Source organism: Diceros bicornis, chromosome 15 (genome assembly GCF_020826845.1).
Source record: "Diceros bicornis minor isolate mBicDic1 chromosome 15, mDicBic1.mat.cur, whole genome shotgun sequence".
Lineage (NCBI taxonomy): Eukaryota > Metazoa > Chordata > Mammalia > Perissodactyla > Rhinocerotidae > Diceros > Diceros bicornis.
In genome coordinates this window covers 51684919-51706891 of record NC_080754.1, presented here as the reverse complement: position 1 = coordinate 51706891, position 21973 = coordinate 51684919, and the positions used below count along the sequence as shown (strand labels likewise).

Sequence of the window (21973 nt, the reverse complement as noted above, 5' to 3'; positions counted from 1 at the left end):
GGATTTTGGCATTCAGGGTGCTTTCCTATACCCCGATAGCTTGCTAATTTGGCTCACTCTGCAATAATAATGCCTTGGCACTTTTTTTCAGTCGGTGATTCTTAAAAAAAAGAAAGAAAGAAAGAAAGGTACTTTAGTAAGGATAGACCAAACACTCTTTAAACAAAAACATAATAAAAGTCTTTTTAAAAAAATGATTGGCTGACAGCTAAAATGCCTGAGAGTGCTCTTTAAGGAAGTAGAACAGGAAGTACAAACTGAATGCTTTTCTTTTTCTTAAAAAAGAAAATAAGGAAGAAAAGTAAATAGTAACTTCCTACCCACCTACATTCCACTTTGTCTAAACTGTGAGATCAAAGAACAAATATCATGTTTATTTTTAAGTTCCATACAGCAAGTGACATTTCAGGCTACTACTAATGAATGCCCAACCCACGAGGGTAAGTAGGTCAGCAGCCATCTCCGCAAGAAGTCCATCACCACAGCCAGCCCAACTAAAAAAGGTCCCTTCTTTTCCACAGCTGATAAGACTTTTTTCTATTTTTCTGCTTTGCTCTGACCTGAACCAGATGCCCTTAATTGTTTCCATTATTTTCTCTGTCAATTCCATCCCAACACCCCTAATTCCCTTTCACTTTAAGGCCCTGGTCAATCCTGTCACCTCATACCTCAAGCCCCACACTCCATAAAGGAACTCACTCCTTGAGCCCTATTACGGGAAGCTCTCTCCCCATTGGCACTAATTCCAAGAGTCAGTAGAGAAAAGCAAGTCTGCCAAGAAAAGCCACTTAACTCCCAACCACCTGTTGGTGCCTCGAAAAGGAGGTTACACAAGGTCTCTGGCCCAGAGTACTCCCTAGAGTCAAAGCCCATTCGCTGCCATTTGACTGATCAGAATCCAGCAGGTATATCCTCAGAGAGACATAGTCCACAGCAATTAAAAGAAAGATGGATACTTGTATTCAAAGGCATGAAAATATCTTTATGACCCACTGGTGAGTGAAAAAACTGCAGAATAACATGTTCAGTACAATCCCACTTGTGTAACTGCATACAAATGTCTGTGTGCATGTACAGTCAGCCCTCCATATCTGCAGGTTCCACATGTGCAGATTCAACCAACCTCGGATCAAAAGGCCTATGATGGTTGCATCTATACTGAACATGTACAGACTTTTTTCTTGTCATTATTCTCCAAACACAGTGTCACAACTATTTACATAGCACTTACATTGTATTAGGTCTGGTTAGTAATCTAGAGATGATTTAAAGTATATGGGAGGATGTGCATAGGTTATATGCAAAAGACTATGTCATTTTATATAAGGGACTTGAGCATCTGAGGATTTTGGTATCTGCGGGGGTCCTGGAACCAATCCCCCATGGATACATGGATACTGAGGGATGATTGTACGTATACATATCACACATGTGAAAAACATGTTAAGAAAAAAGTGACTGCACTGTATATACATACAATAATGCATACTCATAAACCTGTATATAATTAGATTTGATATAGATACAGACACACACATTACCCCCTGGAACAACAGTCACCAAAATGTTAAAGGTGAATAATGCCTACTAGGGGTAAAATTTGCAATGATTTATATTTTCCTTTTCAAATTTCTTGTCTTTTCTAAGTAGGTATTAACTTTAGAGTCAGAGAGGAAATGCTATTTTCTTTTTTTTTTTAATGTTTACTTTAGCATATCGTTTTTATCACTTTAAAGCAACATATAAATTCCTGCCTCATTACTCAGTAGGAATTTGTATGCGAGTAATTCAAACATCTAGGAGTGTAGAATACTATACAGAAATTTCGTGTAATGATAGCTACTCATGAAGGATTTCCTTTTTAAGAGACTGCACATTTTTAATAATGAAATGAAATAAAATGCCTATCCTATCATAGAAAACCATTATTTCTACTTTCTGCAATATAAGCTGTAAAAACAACAGAAAAAAACACAAAAAAGCCTCACAATCTCCCAACTGCTTTCAGATTTTGACACCCTAGAAAGAAAAGTTGCAATGCTGAAACAATTAAAATATTGGAAATAACTTTAAATGTCCAGCCATGAAGGTTAATAAGATAAAGCGCATCTATACTGTGCAACACCACGCAGTAGCTTAAGTGAGTGACACTGAGCTCTGTGTGCTAATGTAGAAAGATCTCAAGACACACTGTTAAGTTAAAAAACAAAATGCAGAATACCTACCTGTGTTTACAGTGTGTAAAAAAGTATGTTAAACACATATACACACATTTATTTATGCTATACATGTCCATAATGCATAGGTAAAGATCTGAAGGCATATCCAGCAAACTGAGGAGACAGAAGGACTGAAGGGGAAAGGAGGCTGAAGAGGACAATACTTTTTTACTTTTTCTGTACTATTGGGATATTTTATAAGAATGCAGTAAACTTCTCACAACCATACAGATATTCAGGCTAGAATTTTATTTTAGACCAGCAGTAAGTTTTGGAATAGGCTTCTAAGCTCAATCATTTGAAATTATATTTTTAGAAATCCTCAAAAACAACGAGTTTTAAAACTTAAAGTACCTCCTAAAATAGATAACAGAGGATGAGGACATTAGCCATAGAACACTGAGAATGACTGCTTCTCAGTAATAATAAATAAGCAAGTAATTTTCTCTCAGATAAATTCATAATGGATTCATCTGATATGTGGTTGATCTGATTTAGACATTTTTAGAGAAAATTTTCAAGGTTCTTCATCTAAAAACAATCTCATTGACCCAATAAGTGTACTCTTAGTAAATTTTTTTTAAAGAAAGCAACTGGACATGTATACAAAGATATGTAACAGAATATTCAATGCAGGTTTACTGATAATGGCAAAAAAAAAGGAAAAATTAAAACTGCCAGCAAGAAGAAAATAGTTTTTAAAAAAAGGTAGAATATTATATAGCCATTAAAACTCATGTTTATGAAATAATAAATACAGAAGATAATTGGTGGTCTAGTGGTTAACATTCAGCGCTCTCACCACCCCGGTCCCGGGTTCGTTTCCCAGTCAGGGAACCACACCACCCATCTGTTGGTTATCATATTGTGGTGGCTGCATGTTGCTGTGATGCTGAAAGTTATGCCACTGGTATTTCAAATACCAGCAGGGTCACTCATCGCGGACAGGTCTCAGTGGAGCTTTCAGACTAAGACAAACTAGGAAGAAGGACCTGGCCACCCACTTCCAAAAAAACTGGGCATGAAAACCCTATGAATAGTGACAGCACATTGTCTGATACAGCACCAGAAGGTGAGAGGATGGGTAAAGACCAGGCAGGGTTCCGCTCTGCTGTACACAGGAGTGCCAGGAGTCAGAATCGACTGACGGCACTAACGACAACATACAGAAGATAATGGTCCGAGCACACCTACTAAAACCTGTTGAAATAGCAGTTAATGCAACAACAAAAAAGACTGAGGAAACAGACAGACAAATCTAGACTGTGGGACATTCCATAAGATAAGTGACCTGGATTCTTCAAATGTTATGAAAGAAAAAAAAAAAAAAGGGAGACCTTTTTATATTGAAGGAAAACAGGACATCCATATGCAATGTATGATCCTTAATTAAATCCTGGATGGGAAGAAAAGGCTATAAAAGGTATTTTAGAGACTACTGAAGGAATCCAAATATGGAACATAAACTAGATATTATTGTCTTCATTTCATAGGTGTGATATGGTACTGTGACCATGTAAGACAATCTCCTTCTTGGGCAATACATGCTAAAGTACTTAGGACTGAATTGTCATGGTGTCTTCAACTTACTGTCAAATGGTCAGGAAAATAGTATATGTATAGATAGAGAGGGAGATACGGCAAATATGGTCAACTTAACAACTGGTGTAGATGGCTACATGAAGGGTACACATGGGTTACTGCTTAGTCTTTCCATTTTTCTGTGCGTTTAAATGTTTTTTTTAAAAACGGGGGATAAAAGAATAACAACATCAAACAAAAAGAAAACAAACATAAAGCAAAAAGAAAGAGAGAGGAGGGTGCCATGTGTATCAAGATATTTCATCACATTTCTATAAGACCCGAAGAGGATAGGATCATACTGATGGAAGAAACAGAGAGAAGGAAGCTGGGGTCCAGAATATAGGGAGAAATAGACCAGAGTAGATTTAGACCCAGAATTTAGGGACATGGAAGCCGAGGTAAGAAATGGGGCTGAAAATTGAAGGATTCTCTATAGATATACCCACGAAACACCACCCAGGTATAACCCCACCCCATCCAACCTAGAACAACAGGCATCAAGACCGAGAAAGAAAGGACTCTTCTCTAAACCAGTCAAAGAACTGCTGAGGAAAAGCCAGGCTTCTAGAGTGGGTATTTGGACCCTGAAGTAAAACCCTCCTTACTCTGAAACTGCTGCTCCCCAGCCTAAAGGCCAGCTTCCTACTGCATACCTTCAATTCTAAACCTGCCAAAGGTATATCCTTCCCACTGTCACCACCACTGCTATTCCCACATGCAAATACAGAAATTCTAATCAGCCTCTCCACTAAAGAAAGAGGTCTACCAGGGGCAGACCTATCTTCAGAGCAGTGAAAGAAACACACCTTGATTAATCTATGTAATGATTCACTCTTAAATACAAGCAGAAAACCAAGCATTTTAAGAGAAAACTGCTTTCTCTTACAAGAGCAAAACCAGCAGCATGAACTGAAAAAGACCAAGATAGTTCATAAGGAAAATAAATTATTCAGGAAACAGAAAAAAAGTGTTTTAAAATCTGATAAGTATCATAACAGAGATCTAAAATACTTCACCCATAACAGAAAAACAGGATACTATGCAAAAAGAATAAGAAAATTCTCTTAGAAATTGGAAATACAATGGCTGAACTAAAATTTTTTTTAAATGTAAAACGAAAGGGTTAAAAAAAAAGGCAAGAAAATATCCCACAACACAGAATAAAAAGATAAAGACAGAAAATGAGTAAAAAGATAAAAGAAATAAAGGATCAATCCAGAAGGACCAACATCCAACTAAAGAGATCCAGAAAGAGAACAGAGAAAATAGAGGGAAATAAATTTTTTTAAACTTTTTTAGTTTCACATACATGCACACTAAACACCTAGTTTTCGCAATAAGAGGGTCCAAGTGTCCTGCACAATGACATCTAGACACATCCTCACAAAACTCCAGAAAAACTAGAGAAATAGGCAAAGCTAAAAGACTGAAGAAAGAAAGAACCAATTACACCGGAGGAATGATAATGAAACTTAACAGTTTTTTCTTCAGTAGCACTAAAATTTTGAAAACAATGGTCCTTGCTTTCAAATTTCCTAAGAAAGATTATCTTCAATATAAAATTTATGTAAAAATAAAAAAGCAATGGCGAGGGAATTTTTAGGCCTGCAAGGATTCTTACCATCCACATACCCTTTACAAGTAAGTGATTAGAAGATGCTCCAGTAAAACAAAACTCTGATCACAGTGCCTCTGACTATTTACATGTCTGTGTCCTGTACCCACCATACCCTAAGACCTTTGTTCACTTTGAATCCTCAGCACTGAACACCATGCCTAGTACCAAGTAGGCATTCAATAAGGAATACTGGCATAGATTACCCTCACGAGTGTGGGAGACTAACACAGAACCCCACTCAGGAATAAATCCCTGAAACTCAGCTCTGCTGTTTCTGGATCATGAGCTCATGATGAGTCCTCTTCTCTGTAAAGTCTACGTACTCTTTTTTTTTCTGTGAGGCAGATCAGCCCTGAGCTAACATCTGCCAATCCTCCTCTTTTTTTTGCTGAGGAAGACTGGCCCTGGGCTAACAGCCATGCCCATCTTCCTCTACTTTATATGGGATGCCGCCACAGCATGGCCCGACAATCGGTGCGTTGGTGCATGTCTGGGATCCGAACCTGTGAACCCTGGGCTGCCGCAGCAGAGCCTGCGCACCTAACTGCTTGCGCCACCGGGCCGTATTTTTTAAATACATATTTTTTAAAGCTCAGCTTAAGTCCCATAGAAGAAGCCTTCCTCAACTACTCCAATCCCCAGAGATCTCTTTTCTGTAATTCCCACGGCATTTATCACTTGATTATATACTGTTGTGTTGTGTACTGTTTGATATGTCTACTTTTTCAAATATATATTAGTGTCCCTGCAGGAAAGGACTTTGACTCATGTGTACCCCTAGTGCAACTAGCAGTGTTGGACAATGGAGATAGCTGCTAATTGGCTGCCTGTCCACAACTGGCAACAAAAGAATCTCATCACTGAGGTCAGGATTTACACTCTCTTCTATACTACAATTTCAGGCAATCAGAATATATCCTAAAATGCATTGGAGAAAATCTACTTGCAGTAATCAAGAAGTAATATTACACATTATATATTCTAGTTGATTATAATTCCTATAATTTCACCTTTCAACAAATATTTATTATATGCCTACTATGTGACAGGCAGTGTTTTTTATAATGGATATAAACTTTTTTAAGAAAACCTGACAAAATCTTAGATTAACATTTAAACCACCAGTTCTCAAACTTTTTTTTTAATAGAACCCTTTCTTCAAACACAATCTTATTCAGAACTCCCAGATTCAAAGAGATCACAGAACCACTCTGTCTAAAGCTTAGGGTAAGGCCTAGAGCCCATCTATCTTAGTCTGCTTGGACTGCCATAACAAAGTACCACAGACTGGGCAGCTTGAACAACAGAAATTTATTTCTCGCAGTTCTAGAGGCTGGAAAGTTCAAGATCAGAGTCAACTGATTCAGTTTTTGGTGCGAGCTGGCTTGCAGATGGCCGCCTTCTCACTGTGTCCTCCCACAGCACAGAGAGAGAGATCTCTGGTGTCTCTTTCTCTTTTATAAGGACACCAGGTCTACTGGATTACAGCTCCACCTTTATGACCTCATTTAACCTTAATCATCTCCTTAAAGGCCCTATTTCCAATATAGTCAGAAGGTTTAGGGCTTCAACATAAGAATTTTGGGGAGATGCAATTCAGTGCATAGCACCATCTATTGAACCTTCTTGATCTAGACCCAGGGACATCTGGATGAAAAGACTAAAAATCATCTAATTAGACAACTTAATTTTACATAAAACAAAATTAGGGTGCAAGGAGGTTAAATGACTTGCCCTAAGTCATGCCACCAGTCAGTCACAGAATTAAGACAAGAACCCAGGCCCCTCATCTCCTCCCTTCTACCAAACTTCCTCTCATGATAATCCACAATTGATAGTAAAGTCATCATATCATATACTCTTGTGTCTTGAATTTTCAGTGAGATACACAAGACATCACTGAACACCAGACCTCCCACATGAACTCCAAACTCATATATCCAGTGTTTACTCAACATCTACAAGTGGGTGTCCAATATACATCACAAACTTAAAATGTCCAAAACGGAACTCCTGATTTTCTTCTCCAACACCTGCTTTGGCAGATCGTTCCAGATGCTCAGGCCAAAATACTACAGTTATCCTTGACTCTTTGTCTTTCCTCATATCTTTTATTCAATCCATCAGCATATCTTGTTAGCATATCTACTTTCAAAACATATCCAAATTTTTATTATAAAATATTGGAGAAAAGGGGCCAGCCCGGTGGCACAGGGGTTAAGTTCGCATGCTCTGCTTCGGCAGCTCGGGATTCACGGGTTCAGATCCCAGGCTCGGACCTACACACTGCTCATCAAACCATGCTATGGCAACGTCCCACATACAAAACAGAGGAAGACTGGCACAGATGTTAGCTCAGGGACAATCTTCCCCAAGCAAAAAGAGGAAGACTGGCAACAGATGTTACCTCAGGGACAATCTTGCTCACCAAAAAAAATAAAAATAAACATTCAGAATCTGGCTAGCATTTTTCACTCATCTACTCTCACCATCATGGTCCAAGCCAACAATATCTCTCTCTTGGATTATTATAAGAACCACTTAACTGATCTCCCTGCTTCTATCTTTGCCCTCTAGAACCTTCTCTCAACCTGTGTGAGATCATGTTACTTCTCTACTAAAATAGCTCTCCAGAAGCTTACCAACTCATGCCGAGTAAAACCCAAGGGTTTTATAATCTCCTCATGACTGGATTACAATTACTTCTCTAATGTCATCTCTAAACCATACTCCCACTCTCATTCCACTCCAGCCACACTGCCCTCCTTTGTTCCCGGAGCATGTTTGCCTCCTTCACCCTCCTTCAAATGCCATCTTTATTAGCAATGCTTTCCCTGACCACCCTAATTAAAACAGCAAATTCCCTCACCCCATTCCCATTCCTTGTTGTATTTTTCTCTATAGCACTTACCACCATCTGACATATTATATACTGGTTTACTATCTGTCTGTCTCTACCTAGTTCCATGAAGACACAGATTTTGTCTGTTGTGTTGCTGTATTTCCAGCACCTAGAAGGATGTTTGGCACATACTAACTGCTCCATAAATATCTGCTGAATGAATGAGTGAATGTATGAATGAATACAGTCATAAAACTAAACTGGGCTTCAAAAACTTATCTTGTCTAGCAACATAACTAGAAAGCTATCAAAAATAATTTTCCCTTTTGACAGAATAGTACAGTGAATTAAAGTCAAAACACCTGGAATTAATGTAGATTCTAGGGCCAAAAAATTACAAGGAAAGGGAAAAGGAATGAGATACAAACAGCCCTTGAGTCATTTACAGACTTATGATTGCAATTTCCAGCCACATAATCCTTTCCAGCTGAAAAAGCCCAAAGACTTAGAAGAGAAGGTATAGACAGAATGATGGCACTTCACTTACATTAAAACAAATAAAATTAACCACAGGCCTATCTATTTACATTTACGTATAGAAATGCACAGTAATAAGATAAAGCTTCACACAAAACTGTGTCAGAGCTAAAGGGACTAGTGAAGGGGGATGTCACTTTTACTCTACACATTTGTAGTCTCTGTCTCTTAGACAACAAGGTACACTCATGTTTTATTTAGGCAATATAAAAATTAACAAAATAAAGCTCTTCAATCTACTTCCTCAGAGATAACCACTGATTAACAGTTTGTTGTATAGTGAAGATTTTCTTTCTGCATAATCATACAGATATATAGAGATAACTTTTAAAAAATAAGTTAAATGACAGGAATTCTGTCTCCAGGAAGATGGAATAGACATACCTTTCCCTATTCCTCTCCCTAAGTACAACTAAAAACCCTTGATGTTACATATAAAATAAACATAAGAAGATTCGGAAAAAAGCAGACTGGCTAGGGACCTCGGGACCCAGTGAACAAGGTGGTTGTGAGCTCCCTGGGTTTTCTTTTTTTTTTTTTTTTTTTTGGTGAGGAAGATCAGCCCTGAGCTAACATCCATGCCAATCCTCCTCTTTTTGCTGAGGAAGACCGGCCCTGAGCTAACATTTATTGCCAGTCCTCCTCCTTTTTTTTTTTTTTTTCCCTTTTTCTCCCCAAAGCCCCAGTAGATAGCTGTATGTCATAGCTGCACATCCTTCTAGTTGCTGTATGTGGGATGCCACCTCAGCATGGCCGGACAAGCAGTGCAACAGTGTGTGCCAGGGATCCGAACCCGGGCCACCAGTAGAGGAGCACACGCACTTAACCACTAAGCCACAGGGCCGGCCCCCCTCCCTGGGTTTTCTTGTCTCATATAACCCAAACTTGGAGCCAAAGAAGTCGGTAACCCAGAAACACCAATGGATGCAGACAGAAAAAAAGCCCCAACAGAAGCCTGCTCTTTCTAGCCAAAGGACTAGGAAAGGGACAGCCTAGCAACACAGAAAACTTTTAGACAATAATTGCTCTACTCCAGCCAAACACCACAGAACACACTGTGACCACAGCCACACCCACACCAGCAAAGACCTAGACTTCCACCCTCGCCGGGCTGTAATAAGGCACCCCCTTATCTCCCTAGTTCCTCCAATAGGTTAGTGTCAGAGAAGGCAGGTAGAGAGCCAAGACTTTCATCATAGGCAGGCAGTAATAGACTACCACACTACCAACCCATCCCATTCCTGCAGTATCAGTGGAGACAACGCGGGAGCAGTAACTCAGCACTCCTATCCCTCCTAGCCAGGGAGGCATCAGTGGAGGCCTAGTGAGGAGCCAGACCTCTCACCCACCACAAAGCAATTATGACGAGCACCCCCTCAAGCGTCAACGGAGACCAAATGGGGAGTGTGAACTTCTACTCCTACCGGCAGTAAAGACATGGCACACATTCCCTTTCAGAAGCCAGCCAAAACAGAAAGTTTAAATAAGATCCATAGTCTCATAATACTCAAAACGTCCAGGTTTCAATCAAAAATCACTCATCATACCAAGAAGCAGAAAGACCTCAAGCTGAATGAAAAAGACAATCAGATATTATAATTATCTGGTAAAGGTTTTGAAGTAGTCATAAAAATGCTTTGAACACGCATTTACGAGCCCACTTGAAACAAAGAAATAGAACTCAGCAAAGAAATAGAAGATGATAAAGAACCAAATGGAAATTTTAGAACTGAAAAATAGAATAACCTAAATAAATAAGTTAAATGAGATCATACTATACATTCTTGATTTTTTTTTCACTTAATACCTAATGAACATCTAAGTCTCTCTGTATATATATATATACAGCATTTTTTAGTAGCTATAGTATTCCACTGTATGAATTAACTATCATTTATTTAATCCTCAATGGACACTTACATTGTTTATAATTTTTCACTATTATAAACCATACATATTTGCATAACTATGTCATTTTTAGTAAATGACATCACTAAAAATGAGAGTGCTGTGTGAAAGAGCATGCAGTTTCAATTTTCATGCACGTTGCCACATAACCCTCCAGAAAAGTTGTACCAATTACATTCCCACTAATAGTATATAAGTATCCCTATTTTCTCACATCCTTGCCAACAATGGATACTGTCTCAATGTTTTCCCTTGTTTTCTAATTTGAGAGGTGAAAATAATACGTCGTCGTTTTTACATACATTTCTTTATTACTAGTACGGTAAATATATTTTCACGTGTCTATAAGCCAAAAATAGTCTTTCTTTTGAAAATTACCAATGCAGGTCTTTTGTGAATTCTCATTGCTTATCTTACTAATATAAAAGAGCCCTTAGTATTTCACAAATATAAACTGGTTGACATAATTGGTGTAAATATATTTTCAACCATTTTATTTTTTAACTTGATTTTTTTTTTTGCAGAAGAGCTTTAATTGGTTTAGATTTCATTTTAGCAAATCAAATTTAACTAAATATTAGTCCCACTCAATTGAAGAACAAAGATACCAACCTAAAGACTCAGTCCCAACGAGTTTTAGAGCCCATCAATAATAAAATCACCACTCTCGCTACAGGTAAGAGTCTAGAATTAGTTTTTCTGTTCTAACGAGGGGAACAAACAGGATGCTGGCGCCCACTATCTATCTATACATTCAATTAAAATAATCTTCTCCACATATATAGTTTCCCCAGATGGTATGACTGGACTTTTGACTCCATTTTTAAAAATACAATATTCCATTTCCACACTGGGACACACTCCTCCTCTAAACCCTAAGCTTTTGGCTGGTGACTTTACAACCTACTTTGTAGCCCTTTTTTTTTAATGGAGCCTAGACTCTTCTTCCCCATGGCTTTCACTGTTATCTGGAAACCTACCTCAAAATAACCAAAACTCTGAAAACTACTAGACTACCCCCTGATGGCTCATCATTATCACTACCTAGAGATTTCTGCTACTATTCTCTGACTCTCTTTTGGAGACTGATCCAAATTTACTAAGCCACCTTGGGTATCATAATTTGGACTGCTAGTCAACTCACTTGAGCTGTTGTTCAGCTAGGACAGAAAATAAAACAAATGCGATGTATTATTCCTTTTTTTTTCCTGAGCATCTGTTCTCTCCTGAGCATCTGTTCTCTCCACTTACTTCTTTTCTCTCACCAGCCAGTCACAGATTCTACCATACTTCATTGTAAAAGGCTGCCTGGTTTATGACAAGTAGCACTAACAATGTCATAAAAAATAAGCATGATCACTGGAATTGTAATTTCTGTGAAGGTCATATACATCAAATCATAATAAGAAAAAAAGTTTAAAAGGATACCTTTTAGTAACATAAAGAAAAAAAATTTCAAGAACACATATATCTATACATATATACTCTAATGTTATTTCAGTATTTCATAGAAGAATTCGTCTATAATTTTTTTAACCAGCCCAAAAAAATGTCTACCAGCCCTTTCCTTAACTACCAATGTATTAATTAAAGACATATCTGACATTGATAACCATAACAATAGTATTAACGCTTAGGGCTAGATTACATTACTCAAATTTTTCATTTTCTTCAGTCTAACGTTTTCAAGCCATAAGTAACTTCTTTTTTAGCTAATTTTATTCATGTTTCAGGATATTTTCATGCTAAAAAAGAATTTTTTAATTAAAAATGTCAGATTAATAGCTAGAAAAATAACTATATGCTCACCATACATGTACTTAGTCAGCAAAGACCATACCCTTAGCTTAACTACAGCACAAGTTCATCTTCAATTCCTTAACAACCTACAAACTATACTCTACTGGAGTCAATTTTACAAAGTATCAAAATATTATCATCCTGGATCAGGAAAAAATAGCTAGAAAGAACTTCATCAGGTTTAACTCAGTGGTTCTCAACTAGGGGCAATTTTGTCCCCCAGGAAACATTTGGTAGTGCCTAGAGACATTTCTGGTTGTCACACTGCGGGAAGGAGGAGGTCCATATCTAGTGGGTAGAACCTAGGGATGCTGCTAAACATCCTATAATGCACAGGATAGCCCCCTACAACAAAGAATTATCTGGTCCCTAATGTCTATAGTAACGAGGTTGAGAAATCTGGGACAACTGATGAAATCTGAATACAGACTGCATTGTATCAATGTTAAATTTCCTGAATTTTACCATTTTCATGTGGTTTCGTAAAAGAATGAGTTTGTTCCTAGGAAATATGTATCAAAGTATTTAGGAATAAAGGAACATGTCTCAACTTACCCGCAAATGGTTCATAAAAAGATAATATGTATATATGTAGACAGAAAGAATGATAAAGCAATGAGCCAAAATGCTAACAGTTGGTGAATCTGAGTAAAGGGTATATAAAAATTTTTTTTATTATTTTTGCAATTTGAAATTATATCAAAATAAAAAGTTAAGCAAGTATTGTCACGCCTATAAAGTTCTTTTAACTGGGAAACTGCACAATTTCCTAGTATATATGTGCAATATAGCAAATCAGCTTTCTTTTTACTCTTGTCTCAAAATAAATTACACTTTCTTGAATGGATACTTGTAAATTGGACCCAGATAACTCAAATAAGTGTGAGCTGAAAAGTATAATTTCTAAACTGTGAACTGCACAGAAAAAGCTAAAAACATTTAGACATCTACCAAGGACATGACATTCTTTAGTACATCACAGCAAATGCATGCCCTAATACCCCTGCATTGTATATTTTAGGCTTTCAGTACACAATGAAAACTGCAATCATTTAGAATCACATAAGATCTGAACATAATCAGTGGGAAAGCATGTATAAGAAATACAAAAGCATTTTCAAGACTCAGGTTTTCAGAATTTTAACATCAGTTCTGAATTCCTGCACCTTATCATTCCTTTTTCCAGGCACTTGTTACTTAAATAGCATTCAACAAATACACAATAACAGCTTTGTAACTTTAACAGTTTACTTTTGGAAAGCAATAATAAAAATTTTTAAATCCAGGAAAAAATTTAGGGCACTTACAGATGTCTGGGACATACTTGACTGTTGTGTGACACTTCCTGTGGGGGATGTGGATGGTCTTCCACTGGACAAACTTGCCTAAAATAATAAGATCTTTATAATATGTCTACAGAAACCTGAAGTTAAAAACTTTCTGGTACCAGGATACCACAAAACCACAATAAAAGTCAAAATGTCTATGTATGAACCAATTCATTTTATAGTCAACATGGATTAAGCTTTAGCCAAACAGATCAAGGAAAAGCTGAATGGTGAAAACAGAAGACCCAAAAGCTAATCTTACTTTAATAGCTGCACGTATTGTCAGTTTTACTCTACACGTCTTTGTCTTCTTTGAAGCGGAATCACCACTCCAACGTTATGAAAAAGAAACTAGAGCTACATCAAGTGCCAGTGGGTTTCAGTTTCCTAACTAGTACCATGAACACAATGTTATTTAAAATTACACTACCAAGAAGAAGCAACAGCTGGGGATGTGTTTATAATAGAAATAAACCTTTTTCAGGTTCAGCCAACTGAGATCCTCCTCTAGTGAGGAGATTTAAGGTTAAGTCTCACACATAGTTTTATTCAAACAAAACAGTAGAATAATAATGAAAATCTTTTTTAAAAATAAGCATTTAATCACAAAATCATCCTGTTACCAGTAAAAATAGTATGACTGGATTTTAAGAAGGTACATATACATATTTTCATTCAGAAAATTTCTGGAGGGATACCTCGTAAAGTGTTACAGTGGCCACCACTGAAGAGTGAAAAACAGCGGTGGGTGTGGAAAAGGAACACCTCTACTTTACCTCTTATAAACAATTTCATACTGTTTGCTGTTTTTAATGAGTGTAAATTACTTACATAAAAAAAAAATCTTTTTTGTTAAAATGTAAATACAATTCATGTATCCCTAAGTATTCGCTGTTGTACCTAGAATTTTATACACAAAACCATGACACTAGCATAGCAATGTAGATTAAAAAGCAGTCAGACAAATGCTAGCAACAGAGTAACATATAAAACACATCCATTGTTGTTTTAATTAACTTCTATTTGGCAGGCTATTATATTTCCTTAAGAAAAAATAATCACAAGACATTTGAGAACTCTGAAATACCCAATGTATTTATTTTCAGTAATTATCTGTAGATAATGTCAACTTTGGCATCATAAGTTCTTAATTTCTTTCAGTCTCACCTGAACAGCAGCAAGGCTTTGAAGCTGGGAGCTGCTTAAATGCTGCTGCTGAAGAGCTGCAGTGTGCAGCATTAAGTGCTGCTGTTGGGCTGCATACATCTGCTGAAGGTACTGAGCAGCTGAGCTGGGGGGGCGATGCAATGCCTGTTGAATTACCTGTGATAAGTCAATTGGACCCATGTCAAACTATAATCTTACCCATAAAACAAAGTATAAAACAAGTGGCAGTTTAAAATTTCACTACTTTAATATTCAATGTCATCAAGCTTATTAACATAGTTCTCTCCTAGTTTCATATCACTAGGCGTCACTAATCTGTACAAATTAAAATTACCCAGTAGAGGTAATTCACAAAAGAAAAAAGGGCCAAATAAGCATTTGAACAGATCTTCAATCTCATTAGTAGTTAAAACTTACAAATTAAAACAAGATACTATTCCAACTTCCAGATGGATCAAGATTTAAAAGACTACTACTACTAAATGGGGAAACAGATACTCTCATACACTGTTAGTAAGAATGTAAATTGGTATAACTGTTATGGATAAAACTTGGTAGAATTGAGGGCTTGGGTGCAGAGAGGAATACAGATAACCTTGCAGCCATGACAAATAGTAATGCAGATCAGTGCTGTCCAATATAGTAGCCACTAGCCACGTGTGTCTCCTGAGCACTTACAATGCAGCTAGTGCAACTAAGAAACTGAGTTTTTAACTTTACTGAATTTTAATTTTAATTTAAATAAAAATAGCCACATGCAGCTAGTCGCTACTGTATGGAACAGCACAGATATATTTATTAACAAAAAAAATTCCTAAATATATCATTAGGTGAAAAGAGCAGGTTGCTAAATAGTGTATAGAGTAAGACACCATTTTTATATTAAAATATTTGAAAGAATATTCAAGAAAACATTAAAAGGCTACCAATGCGTAGCTAGATTAGAGGCGATTTTTACCTTCTCATTTGTACTTTTCTTTAAGTGTCTGAAAAAACTTACAATGAGTAGGCACTGTATTAATAACCACATAAAACTATAAAGCTATCTCTCTTTAAGAAAATTACTATAAATAATTACTTTTTCAAATGTCTTACAATGTTTTTTAAATGTCACATTCCTTGCTTCAACACAGAATAAAACTATTCTTACTAAAAAAAAATTCCTGAAAAAGTGTTTATTACTGTGAATATTTATTAGTAAAATATAAAATCTGAGTCTGAAACTTCACAAACAGACAAATGTAGAAAAGTCAAGTATTCCAGTAACAGAGGAAAATCCTTTATCCGTCCAAACCGGTTAAGTCAGACTACGTCAGTCCTCTGCAACCATATCCCAAAGTCACATCATGCCCACAGTGACTCTGAAACAGTACAGAACCCTAATCTCAGCATCAAACCACAGAGTTTTCACAGAGCTAAGGGAGTAATAGAGCCATAATCCTACAGCTTGAGGGTCTGAGTCAGGACACCTTGAACCACAAAGCTACGAATCTCTTTATCCAAACACCAAGAAAGCATATTTCCTTGTGTTGTTTACTTTCATGTGTTCATATCTCATCTATATATGGATTGCTATACATGCTACAGACTCCTGTCACAAAATCAATGTAGGCATTTGACCCCTAGTTGCAGGGGGCTATAGACCAGTATTAAGTGATTTAGAATTACAACAATATGTCTTTTTAGTCAGGTAAATCTATACATGTTCATCCAATTCCATAACAAAATTCTAAAATCAAACTGAAATAACAAATGACTAAGCTATTTGACACATTTCTGTCAGAGTGCAGTAATTTTTTTCTATTGTCAGCAGTCTTTACCATTCAATGCCATACTCACAGGAGAGAGACTCTTTAAATACAAGTTAAAGGTACAGCACACTGTTCTTATTTTGTTCCTCTAAAGGAACAAGGAGAGAAAAGAGAATTCACAGGCCTGAAAAACAAAGCTGGAAGGCATTACAAACTACTTAGGTAGTTCAATAAATATTGACTGGATTGCATTTTAAGAGAAGCAATTCTATGATCTCATAAGAACTAGTGTTAGTGCTATTTGTGAGATATATCTACACATCTCCAAGTAACACTTTATTTTTTATTAACACATACAGCTTAGGTAAAAACTAAAGAACAAAACGGCATATTAAAATATCACACCACTTGTATGCTCAAAGACCTAGATACTCTTCCCTACATCTCTCACCTCAGAGAAAGGTGAAGAACATGAAAAACAAGCTCTGCAATCCAGTTTGAATTTCTGCTGAACTGACTGGGTCTCCAACAATTCTGATTCTACCCCATGGTAACTTCAGAATCCTAAACCACAGAACAGTTCAACAGCCATTATACTGAGATATTCACTCAAGGAAAATGGAGCAAGGAGAAGACCATACTGCAAACAGGTAAATTATTTTCAGGACGGAATGCAATTATGGGGATTCTAGAGACAGTAAGCAGGTATAACGGAAAAAATAAGAACTCACAGAATGGTTAAGGGCACAACTCTAAAGTCAGAGAACCTACTAGCTATGTGAGTTTAGGAAAGTTATTTAGCCTATTTAAAACATCAGTTTTCCCATCTGTAAAATGGAGATAATAATAGTATCTACTTCATAGAGATGTGGTGAGGGTTAAAAGAGATAATCCATGTAAAGCATTTATCAAATGCTTGGCACACAGCAATTGTTCAGTAAATACTAGCTATTATTATTTATTAGGTATATATAATGTGGTCCACACAGTTCTAGATGCTTCCTTTAATCCTCATAATAACTAATGAAGTAGGTGGTCTCACCCTCATTTTACAGTTTCCTAAGGCTCAAGATTATGCCTCTCACCCAAGGCTACATAGCTACTAGTGATAAAGAAAATGGAATTCAAACAAAGAACATATCAGACTGCAATGTCCATGCCCTTTTTATACAATACCATATTACCTCAACCTGCATTATTATAAAGGTTAACCAAGTAAACTTAATTTTCTCAAATAAGTGAAGAGCCTAAGACTTTTCCTACAGCCCCTTTTCCTACAGTTCCTAGGTCACTTGGGTTCAAAACCTCCTAACACATCTACAGACCCAAATAGATCTCCCTAAGTCTATATTTTGGGTTCAAATATAAAATAATCCAGAAAAACCTAGAGCCATTCTGCATACTGGGGCACTAGGTTGAGTGTCTCCACACTGCAGCAGTAGCTAGAGACCTTCCAATCATAATTTTCCTGACATATCATTTTATCAGCTAAATGCTGACAAACATAAGCCCTCTCAATAGAATGATTATTAAATAACTTTTTGGTTGTTTCAAACATTAACAATTCTAACTGTAGTCATTTAGAGGATATCATGTAAGTCATTTGAGGATATGAAACAATAAATTCATCTGGCTTAAGCAAAAAGTAATGACATCCTAAGTCTTAGCCTACCCATCATTATAACCGAAATACCTGTACAGCGTGTCTGTCTGAGCCACTGTAGACAGAGATCTGTGGTTGCTGCATTCGAGAGGAGGAAGTGGTGATGGTGGTGGTGGTGGTGCTGCTGGTTGTTGTCGACACAGAAGATGTTCCAGGGTTTGGTTCACTATCCATGGCTGTACTGTGGTCCTTAAATCTGGCAGATAACACAAAGGGTTTGTATTGGCAAAAGCATTATCTTATGGGCTTTAAAGAATATTTAATTATTCCAAAGAAATAATAAGCAACAGTCTAAATTTCTAAGAAGGCCCTCATAAAATACAGATAGCACACAGTCAACATACACACTTAGAAAGGAAAAGTATTTCACAAATATATAGTATAGTTAATAATTAATATCTACTAAATTTGAATTCAATTCATTCACGATATGTAACTCAGATAAAGCCTTGCCTGAAGTTTATCTTTTCATTACTGAAAGAAGATGAGTGTTTTGAAACCAAAACAGGTGATATGAGAAGTAATAAACTATCTAGGAAAATAAAAACTTAAGCAACATGGGAGTACTTTAAAATATTTCTTTACATTCTTTTGACCACACTACTACAAATTAGTCATTCTTATCTATACATTAAAATAGGATGCCTAAGGACTTGTGTTAATTAGCTTTGTTTTGGGGTACCATATATACTTTGCTTTAAAAATAAGTTCTCTTAGAAAATAAGTTAATAAAAAAATGTTTTATTAACTCACACTGGCTTTTCCCCTAATTAGTCTACAACATGGTCCTTATTTCATCTAATAACTCTAAGTTATACTTATAATCAGATTACTCTGACTGAGGAAATACAGAAGCAGCTGACAACAATTTCCCCACTTTACCTTACAAAAATCTCTTTTCACAAAATTGATCCAAATTTTGAAAACCGCATAATTATGTCACTTTCCTCATGTATCGACAGTAAAGTACATTTTTGTACCAGACTTTCTGATTCTTTTCACTTCAATATTACAAAGTCACTTCACTGTTGTGGTACAAAATTCCACTAAATACAGAATCTGTATTCCGATAAATTCAAACAACATTTTATTTTAAGTCAATTCTGAGGGCCTCAATGTTGTTAGGAACTAGAACTACAGTAGTTTTGTAAAATTAGAAATGCACCACAATGGTGAGAATATAATGGTTTTATCTGCCTTTCTTATCCATCTTTTCTTCTGAGAAGCGAAATCTGACCCACCTCACATTAGCAGCATTGACAAGAATGTAACAAGAACACTTTCCACTTCAAGAAAAGACAAAGGAATTTGGCACTAATTGTGTATGCATACACTATTCCCATATGGTGTCCTTTTATGTACAAATTTTCTTTGTTCTTTACATCATTTATGTAAATAGTATCTCTATGCTCTTCCAGATTCAAATGGATAAAAATCTCGATTTAATAAGAGGAAAAGCAAAAGAAAAAAGTTGGGGGAAAAGCTGACTCTTCACTTGCTAACTTTTTTGATTAGTAAATGACTCATACAGCTTTACGCTTCTCTGTTGTTTCAACAGTTTCACACTGCCTTCCAATCATCAAATCACAGCATCACGCGGTAACCGTTCAACATCATACATATTTAGTGGTACATAAGGTAAACTTTTCACCAAATTACTGGCTGTCACAACGCTTCTGAACCACGTACCAGTGATATGCACAAAGCCAACTTAAATTCTGATCCTTTTAGAGTGCTATTCTGCTCAACTATGAAGTCAAACCCAAACCCTATGGTAAGCAGTTCAGTAACTAACCAAAAATGGTCACAGAGAATCCAAATTCGAGGCACAAGTCTAAACATCGATGAGTGGAACTGGCCAAACCACTCTATTGCATTTGAAGATCTGACACAAAAGAACAATTTTGGTAACTCCACCGTCTATGCATAGTAAGCCTGCGAAATAGAGCCGGCAGTCCTGGTGCACAAGAGGCCTACGCAGAAACACTAAGTTTGAGTCGCACACTAAGCATACCATCACACCGCCACACAAGAATGTGGCCCTCTAGGGAGGCATCCACACTGCAGCCAGAGACCCGAGGGAAAGATCTTTCCTTCCAGGGTGTTTTCAGCCGGGCCGGACCCGCAGGAGCCCCCGGCGCTGTAAGGCCCGCGCTGGGACACCTCTCCACGCCTCCCGGGGAGGGCGGTGAGCCGCCCCACGTCTCGGTTCTCCCGCTGAGGAGGAGTGGGGTGGCGCCGGGGCGGGAAGGAGGGGAGCGCGAAGGAGGCCTGGCAGTGCCCGCCCAGCCCTACCCAGCCTCCGCGGGCCCCCGGCGCGGGCGCGGGGCCCACTTGCAGGGATGACAGCGCCTGAGGGGCCCACCGGGGCTCATCTCCCGGAAGATCCCCGCGGTCCGGGTCCCAGGAGTGACCCTGCGCGCAGGGCCCCGCCGAGCCGGGACCAGACGGCGGAAGGACGCTCCCGCCTGGGGGTAACTGAACCCTTACAGTTCGCCGCCGCCCCCCGACACGGGCCAAGCGGGCTCCTCTACGACAAGGAGGCTCTCGAGTCTCCTTTTCCCCGCACTGCCCGTGAACGAGCCTTGAGCTTTCCCCTCCGGGGTACGTGTCGCTGCCCCCACTCGCCCCCCAGTTACGACATCAGTCACCAGCAAGTCACTCACTCCGCTTCCGCCATCTTCTCTCCTCCATCACTAACACGGGTTGCGCATGCGCCCCCCGGCGGCGGGCGGAGGGGCGGGGTCGACTCAGCCCCGGGCCCCCGAGGTCACGTGGGGTCCTCGGCTTTTTATCCCCCCTCCCACCTCAGACCGTGGTGTGTCTGGAAAGTGACCAGGTTTCCCCAGTTGAGGTACCAGTGTCTCACCTCCAGCCCCTCGCCTCCTCTTGCCTAGGGTCTTCTTCCTCTTGGGGAGGGGTCTGTAACCAAGAAATGAAAAGTTCTGCTTAAGACTGTTAAATTAAAAATTTGAAGAACATCTAAAATATACCAAAGTTTACGCAAACTGCAAAGAGCGAGATGGAAGAAAATACTACGAGGATTGGGTGCTGAGGTCTCAAACGGAAAGGAAATGCCAGGTGGCTGCAGGGCTTGTTACAGGGGGCGCATTGGAGTCTGGAGGTCCGAACCAGCAGTCCCTCTCAGGCTCGAAGACAGTGTTCCGGATGCCATGAGCTGGGTGGTTAAGGAATCACCCTGATTACCCTATGAATATCACTCATGTCCTCCACATGAATTTACTGAGCGCTTAGCAGAAATTGCAAACTTGAATACCATAGGGAACAAGCAGGAATGGCCACCAGTTTGCTAATGTGCTTTACTATATAAGGCAGGATGAGACGAACATACAAAGATGAGTATAAAAAGACCCTGTCTCAGGAAATCTTGATCTGGAGAGTGGCATGGGTTTTATAGAGCTATCCATGCAGTATGATAAGTGTTCTGAAACAGATCCATTAAGGGCTTTGGAAACCTTAAGCTCAAGGAATAATAAATCTTTACTGGCCTTCACAGAAAAAAGCATACTGATCGCCAGTGATGTCGTCTTTTTGC

General features: G+C 38.2%; 1 protein-coding gene across 6 annotated transcripts in view; it reads right to left on the bottom strand.

Annotated features, from left to right (window-relative positions):
- Positions 1-21113, bottom strand: part of PHC3 (polyhomeotic homolog 3) — a 77460-nt gene extending 56347 nt beyond the window's left edge. For 4 of the 6 annotated variants that reach the window (XM_058556358.1, XM_058556361.1, XM_058556362.1 and 1 more), the window contains exons 1-4: positions 21084-21113; positions 18448-18613; positions 15004-15159; positions 13816-13893 (exon numbers count right to left, since the gene is read on the bottom strand). In XM_058556358.1, the coding sequence (XP_058412341.1) occupies positions 13816-13893; positions 15004-15159; positions 18448-18613; positions 21084-21097 (414 nt within the window). In that variant the 5' untranslated portion in view covers positions 21098-21113. Of the gene's footprint in view, positions 1-13815; positions 13894-15003; positions 15160-18447; positions 18614-20212; positions 20685-21083 lie in introns of those variants that run through there. The other 2 variants (XM_058556359.1, XM_058556360.1) reach the window with 2 other exon arrangements.
- Positions 21114-21973: the final 860 nt, after the last annotated feature.